We start from the raw sequence: 23,302 nt of genomic DNA, 5'->3' as shown, positions 1-23,302 counted from the left end.
CTCGATTTTAATGCGCACGCCACCCAGTGAAGTCAATTTGAAAAATGCAATAACATCTGACTAGTGTTGTTCATTACTAAGTGTGGCATTATGTATTTTGTCTCCCGTGTGCAGTTCACTTCTGCTCATATAAGGAGAAATTCATCAGCCTTTACTGCCGGCTGTCCTCAGTGCTGGACCTGGACGCTCTAATTACCCAGCAGGCTTTTAGAGAGGCCATCACTGACTCAGAGGTGTCCACAGCCAAACAGAGACACCAGCACATATTGGACTACATTCAGGTATGATCTATGAAGGGTATACATGTGCTTGTAATTTTTTCCTTCTCCCTTGTTCCTAATTATATGATAAACAAAAAAGATTTCTCTTTTTGAATTGCATTTTACATACTGCATAATATAATACAGTATTTCATTGAAAACTGATGGCTCAGAACTTTTTTTCTCATAGATATAATATACAATAAGAATTTGTCACCATATGCAAACGCTTTTGCTGTAGCAATATCTTTATGGGTGATTGTTCAAGCTAAATATCTGATCTGAATACCTGTTCTTAAATAGATGCTTCATAAGATTTGTGTTATTTTCTGTTTAGTACGGTTTGTTGTACGTCTTGGAACTATGTTAGTTTAGGGAGCATTTGCGAATGAATATCCTTTTTGATCGGAGCTGTCAGTGTGAGCCCACTTTGCACATCCATCTCAAAAAATCCATTTCCTCCCAATTTAAGTAATTTGTTGCACTGCAGGCATTTTGCATCTTCGTCCTTAGCCAAGGGTAGCTGTGTTTTTGGTCTACAATAGGGAATTTTCACTAAATAATATGCTTTTGCATTTTCGGCGGTCACTGAAAACTACTGATTAATCACCATGAAATTAATCTTAAGTTTATGTTGACCAAGACACCATTTATTTGTCGAAACATATGATAAAACAGCATTATTTTGTAATCGGTAATACTTTATATTCATTTATTTAACTAGTTGCTCATTAGCATGCATGTTACTAGAATATTAGCTATTTATTAGTAGTAATTAAACACATATTAAAGCCTTACTCTAAATGACCTTATTCTACATCCCAATACTGAAAATTCTTATTATCAAATTCGAAAGCAGTTGTGCTGCTCAGTGTTTTTTGTATGAACTGATAAACTTTCAGTCTTACGTCAATGCAATGACTTCATAGGTCAAGAACATACGAGTAACTTAACATATAGCAACAAACAGGTGTTTAGGCTAGCGGTATGGTGTTTTTTTTATTGCTATTTGGTATATGAAAATTGTTTGTACACTATCTGAAATGATGCTTTACTGCTTCATTCCCTTTTATTAGCCACATTCGTGTTGTTTCAATTACAACTTTTAGCAATACGTCATTAATATGTAAGTCCTGAGGATCACATGTTTATTCCCAGCCGCTTGGGAGTGTTGGAAACATCAAACTACAAAAACAATTTAAACTAATAATCCAATTAGGATAGTTTATTGATGTCATAAAGCATAACTACTAGACGTATAAACTGTAAAACAAGTTGTTTTTCTTGTGTCGAAATTTCAATAACAGCTCAGCAGACTCTCTCACAATTCGACTTGAAAGAGAGGCGTGTGTTAAGTGTGCCGGTCTGAAATAATCCCTCTCCGCCACCCCGGTCTGGGCGATTACTGAGATTGACCACAAAACCACAAGAGTGTTTGTGTGATGTCAGGTCCAAGAGGCGCTGGAAAAAGCAGCACACTGACCACAGATTACACAGCGCCTAAGAGCGACGAGGGGAAAAAATAATACCGATCAATGAGTGTGACTGCATAAATGTGTGTGTGCGGGGCTGAGCAATGTGGCATCAATTAGCATGAAAACCTTAATGTTCCAGGAGGCGGCGAACCAGAAAGAGCCACGTCTGTCAGAGTGGCAAGGTGGTGGAAAGAGCTTTGCGCTCCGCTCTCGTGCGAGAGGGCAGGTTTATATCGCTGTGAGGTCTTCGCAAAGATCTGACGGCTGACCGCAAAATGCGTGTTTCAGATGCATGTGGTGAGATTGAGACGGAGCTACCACGACACTCAAATGCAACTTTTTGGCTTTAAGTTGGCAGATTTACAAGTTTGCTGCTGGATAATACGAGTGAAATAAGCTACCAGAGTGATATCCAATATATATAGTTAGTTCAGGGTCCAGATTTTTAAAGCAGTGAACCAAAAGGATACCAAAGTTGTGTATGATACAGGCATATGTACAAAAATGTCCTTAAATCGAACACTAAAATTGTTCACTGCAGGCTGAGAAGGAACTTTCAGAAATGTCTCTTGAATTAGTTTTCACTGACAGCCAATAACTCTCTACACAAAACAAATTATGCTTGACACAAACCAATTATTATTCTCTTTGGAACTGAACCTTATTTTAAATAGAAGTCATGATTTTTCTGCTTCGTGTTGTTTTTTATAGCTTCAGAATAAAGCAGCCCATCTCTCTCTGTGTTGCATTGGTCTAATATTTGAACATTTTTTCCAAACATTTTGCTTCAAAATTCTGGTTAGTTTGGTTTCACAGCCTTTGATGCATATAAAAACAAGAAGCCTTTTCTCATCCCTGTTAATGGCCTGGCCTATTCATTTTGCTCTCCTAAATATACATGATTATATGGTCAGCTGCATTTTATTATTACCGTTTAACATTATTTCTCCATGCAGTCCATGGCCCTGTTGAAATGGCTGGCAAGCAGCCTGTCCATGGTAGATTTTTATTATCATTTTATTTTATATTTTATATTTTGCATTTGCATTTGTATTTTGTACTGTAGAGTTTGACTGCACTACCTTTGACGCAAATAAAAGGGAAAACATTTTCTCATCCCTTTAATAACGGTCAGGAATATTCATTCTGCTATCCTAAATATGCACAATTATACGGTCAGTTACATTTTATTATTTCCATTTAACATGATTTTTCCCTGCTGTCCACGACCCTATCAGAACAGACCCGTGATTCATTTTTGGGGTGAGAGCCGCTATATTGGAGCACTGGGTATGATATAAGCCACCCTGCCTATTTATTCTTATTTTCCCCTAATTTGTTGCAATATTTCCCAGCCAGCAGCATCGGCCAAACATTTATTAGTTGAAGTAGTCTATTTCGCAACTTAAAAAAAACTCACATTATTGCCCTTGTCATACTGGAGTCCCCTCTTTGTCGTTAGAAGCCCAGCATATTTTCCAAAGGAGTCATCCTGTGGTGTCAAAGCTCATTCCCATAAGCTGGATCTCACATGGCATTTGCTAGAAAAAGCTCAAATTGCAGAGTGTGTGTTTTTTTTTTTTTTTTTCGTCTACCCCGCTTCATTTTTGTATAGCCTTTTTTCCTTTCGATTCGAAATAAGCTCCTTATAAATACAATTGCTATAGTACGGCCCGAGGATGGAAAATATGAAAGCGGTAGTTGTGAAGATTCACTGCATGGAGGTTAACAGCTCTGATTGAAAACACATTTTACCTCTCATTTCGCTTCTGCACACTAAATAGGAGCAATATGTACAATTCGGCTCTGACGTGCCGCGATTGGCGAACAGAGGAAGATGACACAAAATAAATTATGATATTAGTCACGGTCATGCCCCTTCAGACTTCACAGCAAGTTTGCCGTGGCCTCCTTTTGAAGCTTTTGTGCGATGCGCTTTAATGGTTTGAAAAGCTTTGTGATGTTTGTGGGGAAAACGCTAGCGAGGTTTGCGCGGGGGAAATACCGCATTTCTCACACTGAAAGCTTCTTGCGATTTGCATTTTTATCGAATCAACATTTAAACAGCACCCTTTAGTTTTCAAGCTAACCTTATTTTCGCCGCCGAAATGAAATAACAGCGCGTGTTGTTGTTTTTTTTTTTTTCCTTTGTGTGTCTGAAGCAATTGGACGAGATGTGGCGAGACGTCCGCTGGATCACCAATGCCCTGCAGTACGCCCGTTATAAACAGCCTCTCGGTTGGGTGCCAATCACCTGGCTAGTAGATGTCAGCGTGGAGCCTCCTGTCCAGAAGAATGACTCCACGTCCTCTAACACAGACTACGTGCCCACTCCCTCGCCCTCTCCAGAAATGAGGAGACGAAAGCCAACAATCGGTAAACGCTGTTTTTCGATAGCTGCTGTTCGTCCACGCGTAAAAATATGTGTTGTGCTTGCTGCGTGTCTGTGTTGCGTATAAATATGTAGTGGGAAGGTGGCATTTGTTGGCAGCACAAAAGAAGGTTTCTGCTGGAAATAAATCGGTGTATCGACTTAATTATAATTTGACACACTTATTCTTATGATAAAACATTCTGTATTGAAGCTTTGAGGTGCCATGTGTTTTGCAGAGCGTCACAGGATGTTAGCTGGCACAAAAGGAGGAAGGGTTATCTAAAATTATGGCAATAAGAAAGCAAAAGGCGACAGTTTTCAAGAAACAGATGAAAATGACAGATTAAGCACACTTCTGTAAATTTTGGCTTCTTAAGATTTCCTTCTTTTTCACTAAGGATTGGCAAATTCACAGACATCGGTTGTCATTGCTGTGTCTGTTCTAGTAAGCACTGGGTCTTGATTTGATAGATCTGCATTTGACTTAGATGTTGCATAAATCTTGAAGTGGCAAATTTCTTATTTTACCTTTTAAAACGAATTGTTGATGATTTAATAATACCCAGACTGGCCAGTGTCTTCCTAAGTGCATTTTTTAAAAATAAAACCATGCATGTTTTGATCAAATACGCCTTTACATTTGTTTTTAATGTATTAAGAAAATGAAAAAACATTAATTAAAAACAGATTTTATTAAGTCCACTTAAATATTATTACTTATGTGGTTCACTGTGTGCAATAAATTGCATATTGCCTGTCTGCTGGGTGTTTTTACTTTTATTTTCAGTCTTTTATATTCCACATTTCTCAGGATTTATAATTATTCCATTATGTGTATGTGTATTCACATTAAAATACAGAATAAATGTTTTTGTTAAAATTTCAGAAAGAACCTTTACTATAAAACTATTTTATATAAACTTTTAATAAATGTATAATTACATTATTTAAAGCTTAGTATGTGCAAAGTCACAGTAAATTGATCTATATTATAAATATGCATTACCATTCAGAAGTTTGGGTTGGTAAGTATTTATTTATTTGATTCAGTTTTTTTAAATAAATTAATATGATTATTTAACAAAGATGTGTTAAACTAATGTGAAAATGTAGCTTTGCAATCAGCGGAATAAATTTTACATTATAAAATATATCGAAATAGATAAAAACTGTATTTTAAATTGAAATAAAATTTCACAATATTACTATTTTTTTACTGTATTTTTAATCAAATAAATGCAGTCTTGACTCATTCTAACCGTCAGTTCTCATTGGCTATTACACCCGTAATTTTGCACATTGTTCATCCAATTAGAATTTAGGGGCAGAACTGTCCTTTTATAACGTTTCATTATTTCATTATTGAAACGGATAAGCAATGTTATGCTTATTAATTCCAGTGGACTTCTTATAACGTTCCATATATCTTTCAGAGTCCCAACCAGGTTCAGATGAAGAGGGCTGTTCGGAGGTCTTTCTCCCAACAGACAGTGACTACGACTCCAGCGACGCTCTGAGCCCTCGTGACCTGGACTTAGTTTACTCCTCAGCCCAGGATCTCTCCCATCAGGCCGTGCACGTCCTCAGCGGTAGCGCTCCTGACGTTCTCCAGATGCACGATCTCAAATACAGCGCGTGCTCCAAATCCATTCTGGAAACCGAATCGTGCACCAAGGACATGGAGGACCTGTCGCTGTCCTCTTACTCTGTGAAGACCACAGACAAGCCGTCCCGCTGCAAGTTCCTGGCCGATCCACCAACGAAACGTAAGCTGCTGTCCAAAAGCCATCCCCAGAGGAGTTACTTTGGCGGGCCGCACCGCTGGCTGCGTGTGCAGAGCGAGAGTCACACTCCCTCGCTCTCCGAAGGCATCTACACCCGACAGAGCGACATCGACCTGCCGCTGGAGACGCCACTCTCCCTACCGCACTCGCCCACTACCTCCTACAGTTTGGATGAGTACAGACCGCCCTACAGGGAGTCTAAGCCCAACGTTCGCAGGATCTTTGTGGAGTCGTGCAGCAAGACGTCACCCTGCAGAGATGCCCCGCACTGGGAGGAGGAGGAGACGGGATTGAGAGGAGCTACGGCTAGAGAGGCTGGATTGGGATACGGCACTACAGCAGAAGCTCAGGATGTGGATTCGGACGAGCAAACGAACGAACAAGTGTCAGAGATCCTCAGCAGCACTCTTTAGGATGGTGTGAGCGTTCCATCATGCTGACGTGTGGTTTATCATCGCTTGAATGGCCTCTAAGCTCCAGAACTACCTTTTCCTCTCCGAACGCACACTTTACAGCTCACGGTTGTAATGAGTGAACACTTAGCCTAATCAATTCTTGCATCCTCGCTGCAGAGGATGAAGTTGCTGGTCAACTCTGCGGGACTCATAAATCATGGCTCTGACTGTTACAATGTTAAATATCAATGCAACGTGAAACAAAGCACTGCTTTTCCTCAGAACTTGAAATTGCCTCAGCCAATAGAGCCCAACAGTGAGCGCCCATTTTTTCAGCTGCCTTTGTTCTGAATGTATTTTTCCCATTTATTATCACCATAGGGGTTTCGTAAATGTCGTCAGACTGAAAGACTTTAAAGACATGAACAAAACCCAAACCAGCTCTATATTTGATCTATTTGTCTATTTATCTATTTTATCTAAATGCACAACCTTGTAACATTTTTTTTTTAATATTTGTATTATTCATACACACACACACACACACACACACACACATATATATATATATATATATATATATATATATATATATATATATATATATATATCTCACGGGTGTAACGATTCACCTATCATGTATCGTAGGATTCATGGTCATTTTCCATTTCCTTGTTAGTGGAGACTTGAATGAACAGAGCACCTGCATGTCATTATTTAGTCGTTTTGAATGCACTTTTCAAAGGGAGCGATGTCATTTCCTCATTATCTTCAGCTGGGATGTTCCCATGACAATGAACGCAGTACTATGCGCATCAGCAGATGTCGCTGTTTTGAGGTCATAAATGTCTTTTAATTGTTGTTGCCATAACCGTTACAAATAAAATATAAATATATGCTAATATATGGAAACTAATATGTATAAAAAACATGATCACTAACAAGGGGATTAGGATGATCACTTTGATGATTTAGAAGATGACCATGAATCGTACAATACGCAAATCGTTACACCCCTTTTATATATATATATATATATATATATATATATATATATATATATATATATATATATTATATATATATATATAAATAGATTTATTTTAATCATTGAATAAATCATGATAAATCACATCCAAATTAAAAGTTTCCTTCACATAATATGTGTGTGTGCTTTTCATAATTATTATTATGTATAGCTATAAATACACATGCAGTATATATTTTTAAAATATTTTTTATTTTAATTAATATAATGTATTTATATTAATATAATTTAGATTATATATAAATATGTTCAATAAATAAGCATAAAAAAATTCTTAAATATATACATACATATGTGTGTATTTTCATATACATAATAAATACAAATAGTACGCTCACATTTGTTATTTAAATACAAATTTTTATGCTGAATGTGCGTTAATGTGTGTGTGTGTGTATAATATATTTTTAAAAATCTATCTCTGGTTAGTCTTGAGTTTTGAAAGATTTAATGGTTATTAGTTAAAAAAAAAATCAAGCTCTCTGGAGAAAATAAATGGGATTTTTACATCTGGAAACATGCTGTTGGGCTCTGTTGTAGTGTTTTTAGGTGAAGAGTGGATATTTAGGTGATTTGAGGGTCGGTTGAAATTCAGTTTATGTGTTTACTTGCTATGAAAGATCGATGTATCTGCTAATTTCACTGCCCATTTAGTATTGTTTGCTCTTACTATTGATGTATGAAGTGGCATCATCCACTTTACGCTACATCTGTTTCTAATAGATTGCGTTTCAGTGTTCAGAAACTCTGGATGAATGAAAAATGGTCCCATTACTACAGACTCTGTTACCAAACACGAGCCCTTTTCAAATGAAAAAGCTGGTAAGTAGTTCTAAGGAAAGAGTGCGTGACATTTGTTCCACAGAATGTGTTTCATTGAAAAATACCTTGAGTTTTGCAATGTTTACCATATGATGGTGGTTTGTGGCGTGTGATTGTTCACATTCGAAGATTTGCTGTAATTTGTTTGTTTTTGTTCCTATTTATGCTGGGTAACCCACTGTTATGAAATGGCAATGAAAACCACTTATGTTTTACAGGTTGAAGGAATGATTAAAAACTGCACTTTTGATATATACAGTATATTTGCATCCCACAACTTTTACTGTAATAAGAGTTAGACCTCGTTTGACCAGAGGAAGGAATTTTATTTGCTTGTACCGCAAATTTGTGCCACTTATATAAATATACATTTGAATGATTTGGAAGTGGATTATTCGTCTCGCATAATTATTATCATCACAGCACTCGTTTTGTCAATAAAGCCATAGATATTTGAAATGAAATGCAAGTTATGGTCTAAGGGCATAACCAAAAAGGTAGTATGTTTAGTTAACGCATTATTAATTCTGTAAAACTATACCACATTCATTTTTGCAATGATTATTACGTAACAGATTCATTGTGAATATAGTATATATTTATTCACATTATCCATGTGTATGCCCTAAAATTAAGTGAAATATTTTTTTCTCCCGATTGAAAAGGGCAGCTTTCGCGAGCAACCTTGTGAATGTGTCTGTTGCAATGTTTCAACAATTTATTAATGTTTGTAGTGTTTTTTATGAAAAAAAGAAAGAAAAATGGTATTTGCACAAAATGTTGGATTTCCAAATATATATATATGTGTGTGTGTGTGTGTGTGTGTGTGTATATATATATATATATATATATATATATATATATATATATATATATATATATATATATATATATGCACACATGCAACTGGATTTCTCCTGTGAAGGATTATAAAAAAAAATGAATTCATCTTCCGGTTAATGTACAGAGATGTCAGCTGGTGCTCCAGATCCTGTGGGTAAATGCACTGTTCTGACACACCGGTGTGCTCAGTATGCATTCAACACAAGCCCACAAACATGAGGCATTATTTATCATATTTCATCTTACCTGTATTCCAGTTAAATAATTGAACTCTCTGCAACTGGCGTTCCAGTTAGAGTATTATTGTTAAATTATATGGTATATTTGTCTTGATACCTTTATACTGTGCACAATGCAAGCCAAAACAATTAAGAAGCATCATATCTGTATATTTTTGCATTATGCATTTATTGATCCAAATAATATATTTCAGTATTGTATTTTTGATGGTTGGTCCCATGTCATAGTTTCTGATGTAATTTGTTTGCTTTTTGTGATGCATCTTGAATATGACGTTGTGACAGATGTATTTAAGTCATAAAAAATAAACATTCCAGTGTAAATATTTTAGATGTTATTTGTTTCTTTCATTTCAGACCGATTCAAGTCATTTTAATTGTTTGTGTGTGTGTTGACTTAAACATTTAAGGCTGATTTTTGAGTTTTCGTATAAAATCTCTACAAAAATAAGTTGCATGAAGCTGTTTGCCTTAAAATTTTAAGTTGGCTTTTTTTTCAGTGTGTGTGTAATAATACTGAAATAATGCAAATATAAAATCTGTATTCATACAATGTAAGATTAATGTTATCCAACAACATGCTTATATATATATAGAATGTTGTTGGATAATGTTAATCTTACATTATTTCTGATACGTGTTTAAAAACTGATATTAAACTTATGAAAGTATAATTATGAAATGTTAATTCTTCAAAGGTTGCCTACAGAGTTAAAAAAATAAAATAAAATTACAGTAAAACAAAGCTAAAATATTTTTCTAAACATTGAAAAAAAATAATAATTATTATAGTTTTCATTTTTTATACATTTATATGAAGCTTGGTGTACAGTGTAACCATTTTAAACAGGTCAATACACTAAATTATTTAATGTGGATATTATTTTATTTTATTTTAATATATTCACAATTTTATTTGTGCGTATTTAATATTTTGTTTAATATTTTGTAGAAATTGACAGGAAGCTCGGTTTACAATGTTAACAATTTAAACAAACAGATCCGAACAGAGACTTTTTGTGTTTTTGTGTGTATGTTTGTATTTAAACCTGAACTGACCGCATGTTAGAAACCGTAACTTTCAAATAGAGCGTTCAAATTGCTCCCTTGTTAGATCATCAAAGGTCTTCACAGGGAACTAAACAAAAACAAATGACATTTTTATCTAGCTGGGTCATGAAAGAATCGGGAATATTTTGACCTCGAGCTGGGAGGCCTTCTGATCTGTCATTAAGATTAAGTGAACTTCAGAGTCGGATCAGACATTGATGGTCATGGAGGCGCGACTGGCCTTTGCCCAGATATTCCGCGAAAATCAAAGGACAAATATACCTCCAGATGATTTGAAACACGTGGATCTGGCCGTCAGTTCAGGGGAAGAAAATGAAAATGTATGTGTATGTTGGAAGCGAACTCAAACCGTGGCGAATATTGCTATCGAGGAGATGATCTGATGATTAGGTCTGGAATGACGCAATGTCCTAAAATTGATAGGAGTCTGTTTGAATATGGCCTCTATGTGTCCAAACGCACACTTCCATGGAAACCACTCTAACACAGTTAAACAGTCATTCGTACAAATTACAAGACAGAACGAAGGAGTGCAACAGTTCACAGGTTAAGACACTTATTATGAGTGACATTTAATACTAAGACAGTATGGCGTCTGTTCATCACAGATGCATCAATCAGTTTTATTTTCACATGGAGGACTCTGGAAAACAGCGTAGCTCTTTATTTGGCTCTCAGAAATGTCTTTGTTCGCCCCGGTCCTGCGTTCTGTAATTCTAGCCGGAGGATAGGCCATTTTCAAGGGCCACGGATTCCTTCGTCACTACAGTCGGTTGGCAAGCTTATCTCAAAAACATAATTTCAGCCCACTTCCTTTCTTTTAAATAAGAAGTCGCATTCTACTGGCGCCGGACACTCGCTGACACAGGAGCAATCCAGAAAATTGCTCTAAGGTCAATTTAAAGACTAAAGAGGAGCAGAGGAATATCATAGGATGTCTGAATGCCACCTCGTCATCGCGAGAAAAGCCAAAGAAGCCATTTCATGGGAACAGTGGCACCCGTTGATTTTAGAGTAAGATGATATCAATTGGGAATGATTTAAACAGAACAACTTGAATTGCTTGAAAGCACATCATCGTTAATGAAAATATTTTTGAACTGAAAGCCATTTTTGTTTTGTTTTTGGTGAGCCTTATACATCCTTTTAATCTCTTATTAGTATTTATTTTAAACGATGAAGGGGCGAAGCAGTTTGTTTTAAATTATTACTGATATTTTACACAAATTTGCTGGCGTGTGATGTGACCATTACACTTTTAGAAAAGGCTGCGTTCATTCAGGCCTAATGTTATAACCTTGTCGATATTTGACTCAATAAGAAAAAAAGTTACTGTATTTCTTTAAAAACATGTCCGTAAACTCTCTCTCTAACCTAACAGAAGACTGCGTCCGAGATGAAGCCAGTGCATCAATTTCAGGTAGGTTCAGAATCCTGTACATGAAACTGTCGACATATATTGTCACGTCTTTGGATCATTTGTTGTTGTTTCCGGTCTCTGTACCATGTGCTCTGTGTTCCCTACCTTTCTTCGTGTTAATTGTGTCATTGCCTTCACCTGTGTCTAGTTAATTTGGTGATTTCCTTGTGTATTTAAGTCCTGTGTGTTTGCATTCAGTTTGTCCGATCACGCGAGGTTCATACGTGTGGTTTATGTTCTGCCAGCCTGTTTGTATATTATTATTTTGTCCGTTTGAAGAGGATTAAAACTATTTAAAGTTTATTTATTCTAGTCGAGTGCTCCTTCACGCTAAACCACACCGTGACATATATAGGCTAATGTGTTTTTTTATCTGAAAAATGTCACCCCTAACAACAACGCAACTGACTTAATATTCCAGTTTCCGTAACGTGGTATATGGTGTAATTATTGCTTCACTGATTAACACTGTTAAAATACACAATGTTTATACAAAATAAACTATTTACATTATTACAAATGCCTGCAAAGGGCTGTTAATTGTTACACTTACAGGACGATCAAATATTGACCAAACATTTCATTCAAATATCCAGTTTGGTCACCTTTTTCTGAGAGAAATGCTACAGCATTTTACATTTCATTTCTTCAACAAAAACGTGGACATCACAACCCATACCAAAATTAACCATGGTTTAATTGAAGTAAAAAAAATCTGCTTTTAATTTGTGTAGCTAGTTTCTGAATGCTTGAGACCATAAAATAAATCACACTGTTAATAACATTACAGCCAGGTTGGTAGTTGTCTAGAGCTACAACTGTATTTTTATAAATGATACAATTTATTTAGTTACTAATATATTTTTTCTTAAAGTTCTATTTTAACCTCCATAGCAATTTATATATATATATATATATATATATATATATATATATATATATATATATATATATATATATATATATATATATATATATATATATTTTTTTTTTTTTGAGGATGAGGGCACAATGACACTATTATGTTTAGGCACCCATTAGGGCACTTAAAAAAATTAGGGGGTAAAAAAATTATAGATTATAAGACATAGCCTAGTTTGTTGCAAGTAGCCTACTACATGCTTGTTCTTCTACGTTTTACATTAGAACAATTATGAACAAATGTGTCCAATTTATGTTTCAGCCAAGTTTACACAGATCCTAAAGAGCCGTTTCTGGTCCTCGCCGCTGTCATTGATCTTTTGACATGTCGCTCGTGCGCGCAAGCATCCGGCAGAGGGCGACCGACTGTAGGCATCCCTCCAAACGGACCCCCTCTACCCCACCCACCCCCATACCCCACTCCAGGTCCATCCCACCCCTCCTCCCTAAATAGAAGGAGGTGTCGTGGAGCTCTCTGGCAACAGACCCACAATTGAGAATGGGTCTTTGGGTTCTATCGCGACCCGCGAGGATAAATCAGACGAGCCAGGTGATTCTCAGTTCGGCGCCCGTCACCAGAAACCATGCGGATCCTCAGACACCAGGACTCCGGATTCAGACGCGAGGAGCCCGCGAGCTCAAAAAGGAGACCGGGTCCGGCTGAAAACGCCTGATGCTGTCATGAGCCCTTCTGCTGATGGGAACCTGTGCGTAAAAGCGGAACGAGACGCGCGGAATGACCACAAAGTAAACACTGACACAGCGTTCTTGGATCCCCGATCGCATTTACGCGCGAAGTGACACCGAGGACAGTGCAGTTTGAATTGAACGAACACTTTCTGAGGAGAACGCTCGTGGGTAGACACCGCGCGCGCTGGAGACTGCGCTCTCACGGCTCGCCAAAAACTCAAGCGAACACTCAAGCGCGAGGATTAATCAGCCGAAAAGATGGATAACGTGCCGTATTTTCTGGCTACATACGTGCTCATTTTCTCCCTCGGATTCAGGATAGAAGAAGGGATGTGCCAACATTACTACCTCCTCCGTCCCATTCCCAGTGACACTCTGCCTATAGTGGAACTCAAGGAGGACCCGGATCCCATACTGGACCCTAAGGAGCGGGATCTGAACGAGACCGAACTCCGAGCCATGCTAGGCAGTCAATTCGACCAGAACTTCATGTCCATCAGCCCACCAGAGGACAAATACGCAGGACAGGACGACCTGAACGAGTCTGAACTCTTCAAGCGTCCCACCGGCACCATGCCCAAAGAAATCAAAGCCATGGAGTTTGAGATCCAGCATGGGAAAAAACACAAGCCCAGTAAGAAACTCAGAAGGAGGCTTCAGCTGTGGCTGTGGTCCTACGCCTTCTGCCCGGTGGTGCACACATGGCAGGACCTGGGGAACAGATTCTGGCCCCGCTATGTGAAGGTGGGCAGCTGCTACAATAAAAGGTCTTGTTCGGTTCCAGAAGGGATGGTTTGCAAACCAGCCAAATCCAGCCATTTTACGGTTTTGCGATGGAGGTGCCTGCAGAGAAAGGGTGGGCTCAAATGTGCCTGGATACTAGTTCAGTACCCCATTATATCAGAGTGCAAATGCTCCTGCCCGAACTGAAATAAGCTCCAGGCTCATTCTCACATGCACTGTCCAGTGTAGGAATGTATATTTGATGTATATGTTGTGCCATTCTAGGTTACACTTTACATTGGTGTTCATGTTACTGTGTAATTTCATACAGAAGTACTGACGAGTGATGCTGACAAAACTTTGTGTACTTAACATGTGATTCTTTTGTGGAGCTGCTTGGTATTATAGTCATTATAGTAAATAATTATAGTAATATGTCTAACATGGACACTGTAATGTAAAGTGGTGCCTGATTCATTTATATAAAAAAGAAAAAAAGGTCAGTATTTGCCTATAATATCCAGTGTCTACTGTAACTTTGGTTGTAATGTAACTTTATACATATTTATGTCAAAGAACATTTCGCATTCAAAGTGCGTTTATTGAAGGAATTCCAAGCTTTTTCCATTATTCGGAAAAAAAATACTTTATCTTTATACACCTCAGACGGGAGATTATAGATTACAGTCTCGGTGTGCTGTAAATATAAGGGGAATGGAAAATAACTGCTCATGTAAATTAAAAGAAACTATTTATTCTTTATGTCCATGTAGTCGAAATGCATTTAAAATAAAACCACTAAAAATGGCATGAACTGTTTTTTTTTTGCTTATTTCACACACGCAATCCGCTTAACATGCGCTGCATGCAGCAAAAGCCGCCAGCTGCTATTTATAAAGCCCTCCGCGCTGATGTGACGCTAATTGAGGTGATATTATTTTAATTTGACTTATGAAGTCAAGTCTGGATCGTAATGGACAATTGGTGATTCGTATTCCTCGGAGGGAGTGGATCAGTTACTTTGTTTTTTTTCCTCCGAGACGCCATTCCGTCCTCAGACAGTCTGAAGGGTCTTTGTAAAAGGATTAAAAGTTAAAGACCTTCATTTTCAGATTCTTTCATTTAATCTGTGTGGCGCCTGAAACACATGCTGGATGGATGATCACATGTAAAAACATTCTCTGCTCTGTCTGCTGCCTAAAGTCTGCTGGCATGAACAGAACAACTTGACCTCGCAAAGGAATGAAGATACTGAAGTTCCGCTCTGTATCGATTAGGTTTAAGCTCCTTTTTTTCGACGAACGTCGTGCGCGAATGGCTTTTTTTTGTTTCGCTATATTCAGGCATTTATCCATCCCGCTGCAGCATTTCAAAGAGTCAAAAAGCAAAACCGGTCAGCGTATTAACAGTTAATACATAGTTTTAAAACCAAAATGAAACTTTCCCTCGTGGCAAAAAGCGAATCCTGCTTTTGTTGCGTAGATTTTGACTTAATCCACCAGTACATTGTCCAGCATCACTTGGTTTTGCACACTAAGGAGGGTTTACGTAAAGGAACATTACGTCTTTATATTACTTTTTCAGCTATAGCTGCAGAATAAAAACGCTGCCTGTTCCTCCAGTTTTCCAATAAGCTAAGATTATGGACCTGTCACCCACTCTACTTAACAAGAAATGCTGTGTGCCAGTGTCTTTCTTTCTTTCTCTCTCTCCATGAGGCGTATTTTCACACTGTGATAACTGGGCAGCACCATGCGTGATTTTCAACGCCGCTTAATGTACCTCAATCGACGACCCTCAAACCCAAACACCCATAGATGCTCTGAATGATCCCGTTTCATCGCTCTAAGGGCATCGCATCCCGGGAGACATAACTGGAAACTTCATCTCGCATAGTAACATGCCACCCAAGTTCTGGAGTCCATCCAGTATCACTAACAATCAGGTGTGAGGAACAGTTGCCCTTTACACACTGCACCCATCCCGTGATGAAAGCCGGTCTGGCCACCCAGGCGCTCTCTAACCATGACAGAGCGGAAAAACCACCAGTCATTAAACGTTCAGATTGTTTTTTTGCACAGACACTCCCTTAAAGAGAAAAGCTTCTCATTGGTCTGAACCTCATGAGTGTTTCCTGGCGACTGCACTGAATAGTTGGAGGATGGAGGAAACCCAAACCGAAGGAACATGGGGACGTGAGTAGGTTTGTGGGCAATACCAATGGGCTGGAAACTCCTTACTAAAAAAGAGCTCCAATATCATTCACAAATATATTTACATAATCATTTAATGGTTCAGGGTTTAAAGTTCATACAATGTCCATCCTTAAAGGTTACTGGTGTGCAGTGTTTTGGCTCATGAGTATGAGCGGCAGTCATCATGGGAAAAAAGGTTTGAATAAAAGAATGTATAATATATTAAAGAATAAAAACACTTATAATATTATATATATATATATATATATATATATATATATATATATATATATATATATATATATATATATATATATATATATATATATATGCTAAATGTGAAATTTTAGATGGCTTAAAGTTAATTAATTGGAGATATATATATATATATAAAACATATACATCCACTTTTCACTTTGTATGTAAAATATGGTATATGAATTTTCAGTATTAGTCCCAGGCCTTTGGATACTACTATATAATAATATAATATATAATATATAATATATACATATTTGACCCTGGACCACAGTCATAAGTCATAAGTGTCAACAGATCAAAACTGAAAAAGGACTATATTATAGGACTATATTATTAGTATCTAAATACTAAGAAAATCCCCTTTAAAGTTGTCCAAATGAAGCTCTTAGCAATGCATATTATTAATAAATTTTTTTATGAATTTAGGAAATGTACTAAATATCTTCATGGAATTTTATATGTATATGTATATATATATATATATATATATATATATATATATATATATATATATATATATATATATATATAATTTTTATCCATACAATGTATTTTTTAAATATTGTTACAAATATACTCCAGCTTAAAACCGCTTTGTGGTAAAGGGTCACATATACGTTTTTGTTTTTGTAGCCTATGCTGCGAGGTTCCATTAGCTTTTTGTTTGTTTTTGCTGTTCTACTTTTAAAGCTGGACCAAATGAGCCTCCAAAAAACAGAATCAGCCTCCAACTGTGAAAGCATATCTGTAGAACTGACAAATGATGTTGTTTTCAACATTGGCAGTGAAATGTGTCACTTTACAGCCTTGACTTGTCAACGTTTCTCATATTTTATGAGAGTGTGACATTCAAAAACAACATGTGGTAAAACTCTTTATTATAGCTTACATTTACAGTTATGCGAATGATGTCAGGAAGAGACATGTATCAAAATAAGCCTCAGGCTGATGTCTGTCACTACTCCGCTTCAAGAAAATTTACTTCATTTTATGCTTTTTCTCTCTCTCTTAAAATCTCAATAGCATTACATTCTTTCTGTGTGTGCCTTAGACTTCGTTAAAATGCTGTTGTTAGGCACCTTTGAAAATGCCCAGGTGTTATCAGGTTATCTGAGTGTGCTCTTGAGGATGATATCGCGCGAAAAAGGTCAAGCGTGATCTCAGGTTCGTACCAGCGATCATAGCGATGGGGTCATGGGTATGATTGCATGTCAGAAGATCAGAGCTATATTTGCAGGCGTGCAGGCACAAACCGACTTTGAAGTCTAGGAGAGTCTGTCCCAGATTTGATTAAAGAACATCTCCATATTAATGAAAGAGGAACATCAATGCATCTGGACCAAAAATGGATCCGAACCCAAAAAAGACCAAAATGCATGCAATATTATTATTTTTCTTTTACATTTAATAAAATAACAGATTTGTATCGTTTTTATGATGGTTTTTATTATGCTTTGCAACCTAATTCTGGTTTCTCGCTGAAGAAGAAAAAGAAAACAACAATTTGAATCTGAAAGCAAATCTTGAGCACTTTACTTCAAGGTTGACAGATAGAAATGCCTAAAACCCCTTCAGCCTTCAATTTGAGCTCAAGTTCTCATCATTTATTCCTCCAAAAACACTACACAAACATGAGGGATGGCAAATACTTGACTCAACCGAGGTTTAATCAAACCACCAAGCTTCATCTCCCTTTTGTTCCTCCTTGCTTTTTTCCCCTTAAGAAATTGGCAGCGGAGCCTATAATTTTCCCCAATCGCCAGGCCAATGTGGGCTCTGTGCCATCGTTCCACCCTTCGCTGTCTATATTGTAAAGAACGGACTCGTTCCCGTAGCACAGGAAGGATCTCTTCTTCTGTATTCTACAACGCTTGAACAAACATTTTAATCCTTTACTGAAAGACAAATCTCTGTATGCGCAGTTGCCACCCGTATGCTTCGTTCTCGATATTTTCAAGTCCAGATCGGGTTCCTCTGTTTGAAATTTCACAGCGCTGTCGTCATGCTCGCTGCTGCAATAGATATTTACAGGAGATTAGATGAATGTATGGAGGTTTCATTTGTAATGAGGTGGAACAGATCACCTTCGGTCCGTGTGGAAACCGTTATTTTGTTTGCGTTCAAGCTAATTAACATCATGGAAGCTCATCAAGAGCTCAACAGCTGAGCCGCCAGAAATCTGTGGCAAACTGAACCAGCAAGGCCCAAAATCTCGGCCTTTCGCCGTCCAGATCAATTACTCATATAATTTAGGAGTTGGACTGAGAGGTGTTTTGGATGGCGGCACTGACACGGGCCAAAGCAGGAACTATTTGCCCTGCATTGATTCTCTCACGCAAAAAGCAGGAACCATCACGTATCGGCCTGTGGCTGTTTGAAGGAGGTTGGACCGGTGTTGAAAGTATTGGCAAAGCTGATCCATAATAAATGCACCCAGCAGACTGTGGCGCCACTCGCGCGTGTGCCTCCGCATACAGCGTTGCTTTTGTGTGTGTTGGGTGAGTTTAAGGGAGACAGCATGTGAGCGCATGTTTTTGTGTCCGTATATGTAATGGAATCAAAATTTGTAATTCCTCTTGAACGATAGCCTCCACTATTTATTTCCAAATGCACGCTCAGGACTGAAAGGTTATGGATCGCAGCCTTTCTTAACATGAAAAAGCGCGTAACAGAAGATGTGAACAGTCGTAAAAGAACACTGGCGTTAAATGTCTCGGCTGCGTTTTCCAAAGTAAACGAGTGGTGTTTTTGATGGATTGAGGCGGAAGGAGAATCGCTAATCCAATTTTCTAAATTAATTCATCTTTGATTCTTTTTCTACTGTTTCACTGCCAAACAAAACAAACACGTAGCTATGTTTAATCTAATTGTTTTAGGATCCGTCGGTCTAAACTATCATGTCTGACTCAGGGCTGACTCTTATTTAATGAATGTGCTGACTTCATCCACTAATACGTGAATGTATTTGTACAATATTATTATAAGCATGAAGAATTAGTAGGTATATTAAAACAAGACGTGCAGAGGAACTTGTTCATGGCTTTCATGTCACATTTCAACCACGATTTAGGTAACCAAACCTCTTTTAGCATCCCTTTAGTCGCTTAAGTCGTCATAATTTATTGTTAAATGATCAGTGCCATCGTACCTTGAGGCATGTGGACGTTTCCAGCATCCTTCTCTGTACTGTGCGTACGCCATGCACGATGCGCCCCTAGTGGTCCGCATAAGGACAAGAATTAACTAAATAAATCCAAAGACAGGTCGGACCCTTTACATTGTCATTGTGTTTTTTGTATCTAGCAAATATATCATGACTTTATAAAACGTAGAAATGAGAGGCAACTCACATCCACAAATTATTAAAATAATTCATTATTACATTTATATCACTATATTTTAATATATTGAAGAAAAATACAACTCCACGTAAACAACAAAACATGTAGCCCTGTCTCAAGAAACTGCGTACGCCAAATAAAAAACACACCGAGCTCTATGTTTTTCGTATCTATACCTCAAGTTTTTATTTGGCAAAATTATCTTCAAACTGTTGCAACGCGATATAGCCTACGTTAAACCGGAAGAAAGAAGACATTTGTCACCAAAAACGCCTTTATGCGAGAAGGCTGCTTGCATTGCATATGCAGTTTCCCGAAAAGGCACGAAATCCAGCTCGCCGACAGAAAAAAAACAAACCAATATGAAGCAGTGGCCCAAAATATAAATTTGACATGGGAAGTCGTTCTTAGGAACAGTGATTGCTCTAAACTGTGTCTGATAGTTCTCCTTTATGATCACGGTCTGAAGGTCCTGATTAGAACTCTTCATGCTTATTAGCTTCATGTCCAATTCCCTAAAAGTTACTCATTGTACATTAAGTCTGGCTTCTTTTATGGTGCTCAAGCTTATGGTCATTGGGCATAGGGCCAGTTGCCCTTTTAGTTAATCGGTTCTTTAGATATTCACAGTCAGAAAGGTTTGGCCTCATTTAGCACATGACTCACTGTACAACCAGATTTTGATTAAACCTTTGTGTAGAAGGACGTCGTTTGCTTTTACATTGCAAAAGCATCTTGCGTATTAGTGCCACGTTGTGCACCTCACCGCTGCACAAATACATAAAACTAAACCATATATGACACAGACGAATGGCGCTTTTGTCTTTCGCCGCTTTGTGAAAACGATTCTGAAGCATCTATCCATCAAAGCACGAATGACAGATTTATGGCTTTACTGTTGAGACCATTTCCCTCTTTACATAGATATTACCTCCTAAATCTTGCAGCTACATTAGAGTTATTCAACCTGGCAGGCATGAAAGCATGAGGCAAGCACTGAAGGAGAGACCTGCACCCACATGCTGGCACGAGGAGAAGATATCATGGATTAACGCCTTGTTTCAGCTCAAAGGAATGCCTCATCAGAACCGCTTGGGCGGGGAGCCGCGGGACTGCAGGAGCGAGCGAGTGAGGATATGGAGGTGTTGAGTCAGTGTTTCCATGGTGGCGTTGGAGAAGAAAGCATGGCGCGCTTTCCGTGCAGTGACACCTCATTGACAGGTATGTCGGAGAGGTGTGCTGGTGTCCGAGCCAGGCGGCCGTATCACAGAGCTTGTCAGAAATCTGTCGCCGCTAACCCCTAAGAGGTCTCACCAGCGCATGCGCGACACGGTTCTTGTACGCCCCCTCGAGACAAGGCCGCGGGAAGACATGGCGTTTGACCAAGACCACCAGTGCATCTTGGCCGGTCATTGTGAAATAGCTTAAATGGTTTCTAACCTCATTCACTGAGAGTTTTATTGGACAGGCCGCAATAAAAAAAGGCTCTATATTTGAATTTCGATTTATATCGACTGTTTAAATTAACATAAGACGACTGTTTCGTATATTCTGACCGTTGAGAGGAATAAAGACGGCGCCAAAAAGCAATACACCATGAACCTGAAATAGCACTGGAAAAATAGTCCACATGATCCTCTTGATACTCCGTTCTGCATTCCCTTCAGCTCAGCACGTTTGTTAAGCCTCTGATGTAAACATGCTTGTTTCCCGGCTCAACTGTTCTTTTGGAGCGCCGAGCGTCAGAGACATGAGCGTAGTCGGAGGGAAGGAGAAAATCCACTCAGAAGAATGTGGCTGTTTGACATGTGCTCTCACAGCCAATAATGGATGAGAGCAGAGAATATTAGAGCGTCCCGGTTAGGAGCTGACATGTTGTGATAGAATAAAAGTGCGATGTGGGTCTTCAGAGGGAAATTCCCAAGTGTTTACACTATGACCGGCCAAAACGACAGTCTCAAGAGGAAGCGCAGCAGTTAACACTTGTCTCTTATCTTTCCTTACTGACAGATCCAAAACTGAATGAATTTAATTAATTTAATTAGTAATACGCGGTCTGTAGTGACAAAAGGGAGCGTTACATAATCACTATAAGCCCAGTTGAAAAGCATTTGTGGCAGAATAAGTACTACAAAATTATGATTAATTTCTTTAAAAATGCAGTAAATTATTTAAAGATGAGATGCTTACAATGGAAGCTATTGGGCCAAATTCGAGCGACAGTTACGTTTATTATGTCGACTAAATTTTCATGTCAACTTTAAAATAACTACAGTAAAGGTTAGTGTTTATTTGTGATTTTTCTTTACTAAAATAGTAAAAATATTCTATAATATTTAGTGAACTAAATATAGTTAACTAAATCTAAAACGATAAATCATAAAATAAAAATGTAATGAAATGAATTTCCTAGTTGCAAAAGGCAAATATAGAAAAACAATTAATTAGTAAATAAAATAATAATTAATAAATCTAAATAGACTATATAGACAAAACACAATTTCTAAAATTGTAACTATAGTTAATAAATTATACAAGCACCAAAAAGAACACATGCACAATGTATGCACTTTTTGAAATATATTAAATTTGTACTGATTTTAAATTTGGCCCCATACACTTTTTTGAAAGAAAAGGAGGGAAAAGTCAAATTATTGCGGTTCTCAACATTCTGCCACAAGTATTGTCAAATATTGAGCTGATCTTGTTTAATACGCTCCGCTGAGAGGCATCTCAGTCGATTGCAGTGTGCTAAATTTTTGCATTCAAGACTATGTTGTTTTAAAAGTGGCCAGCATCCAACAGCATAAAGGATGATCTCTGCAGACAGAAGAAGAGTGTGTGTCCTGCAACAGTAGTAGAGCAATAGACAGAGACAGAGAGACAGAGAAATGTTATTGCACTGAAGATGGATGGGAGTCTGGTGCGCGTGCCAGGGGAGACTCCACATTTCCAGACTGGCTCTGCTCTGGCGGGTGACTGGAGTGTGTGTACGTGCGTGTGTAGTGTGAATGTGTTTGAGGGGGCTACACTGCAGCACACTGTTCAAACTGTTTATGCATACCAGCCTGCTCTGAGTGCCTCTTTGTCATGAGCTGTTTACTTAAACTTATTTTGGGAAAATTCCACATGACTGACGGGATTTCACCATAAATCATGGAATCTGCAGCTTTTGTGTAATGATAACTTCTGTCAGTCATTTAGTCCTCATAAGCTCTTTTTTCTGCTTTATGTTTTTCCACAGAACTGACTGGTATCGTGCAGACTATTGTGTGTGGTTTCCATTGAATGTGTGCGTGCGTTCAAGGGATTGAAGAAATGCAAAGCTCAAGAATTGAGCAAATAATACGTGCATATGTGTACATGCATATTACAGTCGCAATTGTTTTGAATTTGAAATTGCTCCCTATTTCCACTAGATGGCATCAGTATATACTGCA

At 37.9% G+C, this 23,302-nt stretch overlaps 2 protein-coding genes across 2 annotated transcripts in view; both read left to right on the top strand.

The window, feature by feature from the left end:
* The window catches only part of LOC122355843 (ankyrin repeat and fibronectin type-III domain-containing protein 1-like), a 61,845-nt gene extending 54,464 nt beyond the window's left edge, over positions 1-7,381 (top strand). Inside the window, 3 exon segments of the mRNA XM_043254414.1 lie at positions 115-281; positions 3,898-4,111; positions 5,543-7,381. Of these exon segments, the coding sequence (XP_043110349.1) occupies positions 115-281; positions 3,898-4,111; positions 5,543-6,306 (1,145 nt within the window). The 3' untranslated portion in view covers positions 6,307-7,381.
* Positions 7,382-13,134: 5,753 nt separating this feature from the next.
* LOC122355190 (noggin-3) lies at positions 13,135-14,875 on the top strand. Its single transcript, XM_043253240.1, has one exon. It carries the CDS (start codon positions 13,601-13,603, stop codon positions 14,270-14,272), a length of 672 nt encoding a protein of 223 aa, XP_043109175.1. The 5' UTR covers positions 13,135-13,600; the 3' UTR covers positions 14,273-14,875.
* The last annotated feature ends 8,427 nt before the right edge of the window (positions 14,876-23,302 follow it).

Source organism: Puntigrus tetrazona, chromosome 12 (genome assembly GCF_018831695.1).
Source record: "Puntigrus tetrazona isolate hp1 chromosome 12, ASM1883169v1, whole genome shotgun sequence".
Taxonomy (NCBI): domain Eukaryota; kingdom Metazoa; phylum Chordata; class Actinopteri; order Cypriniformes; family Cyprinidae; genus Puntigrus; species Puntigrus tetrazona.
The sequence above is the reverse complement of the archived record's forward strand: the minus strand, read 5'-3'. Positions and strand labels throughout refer to the sequence as shown.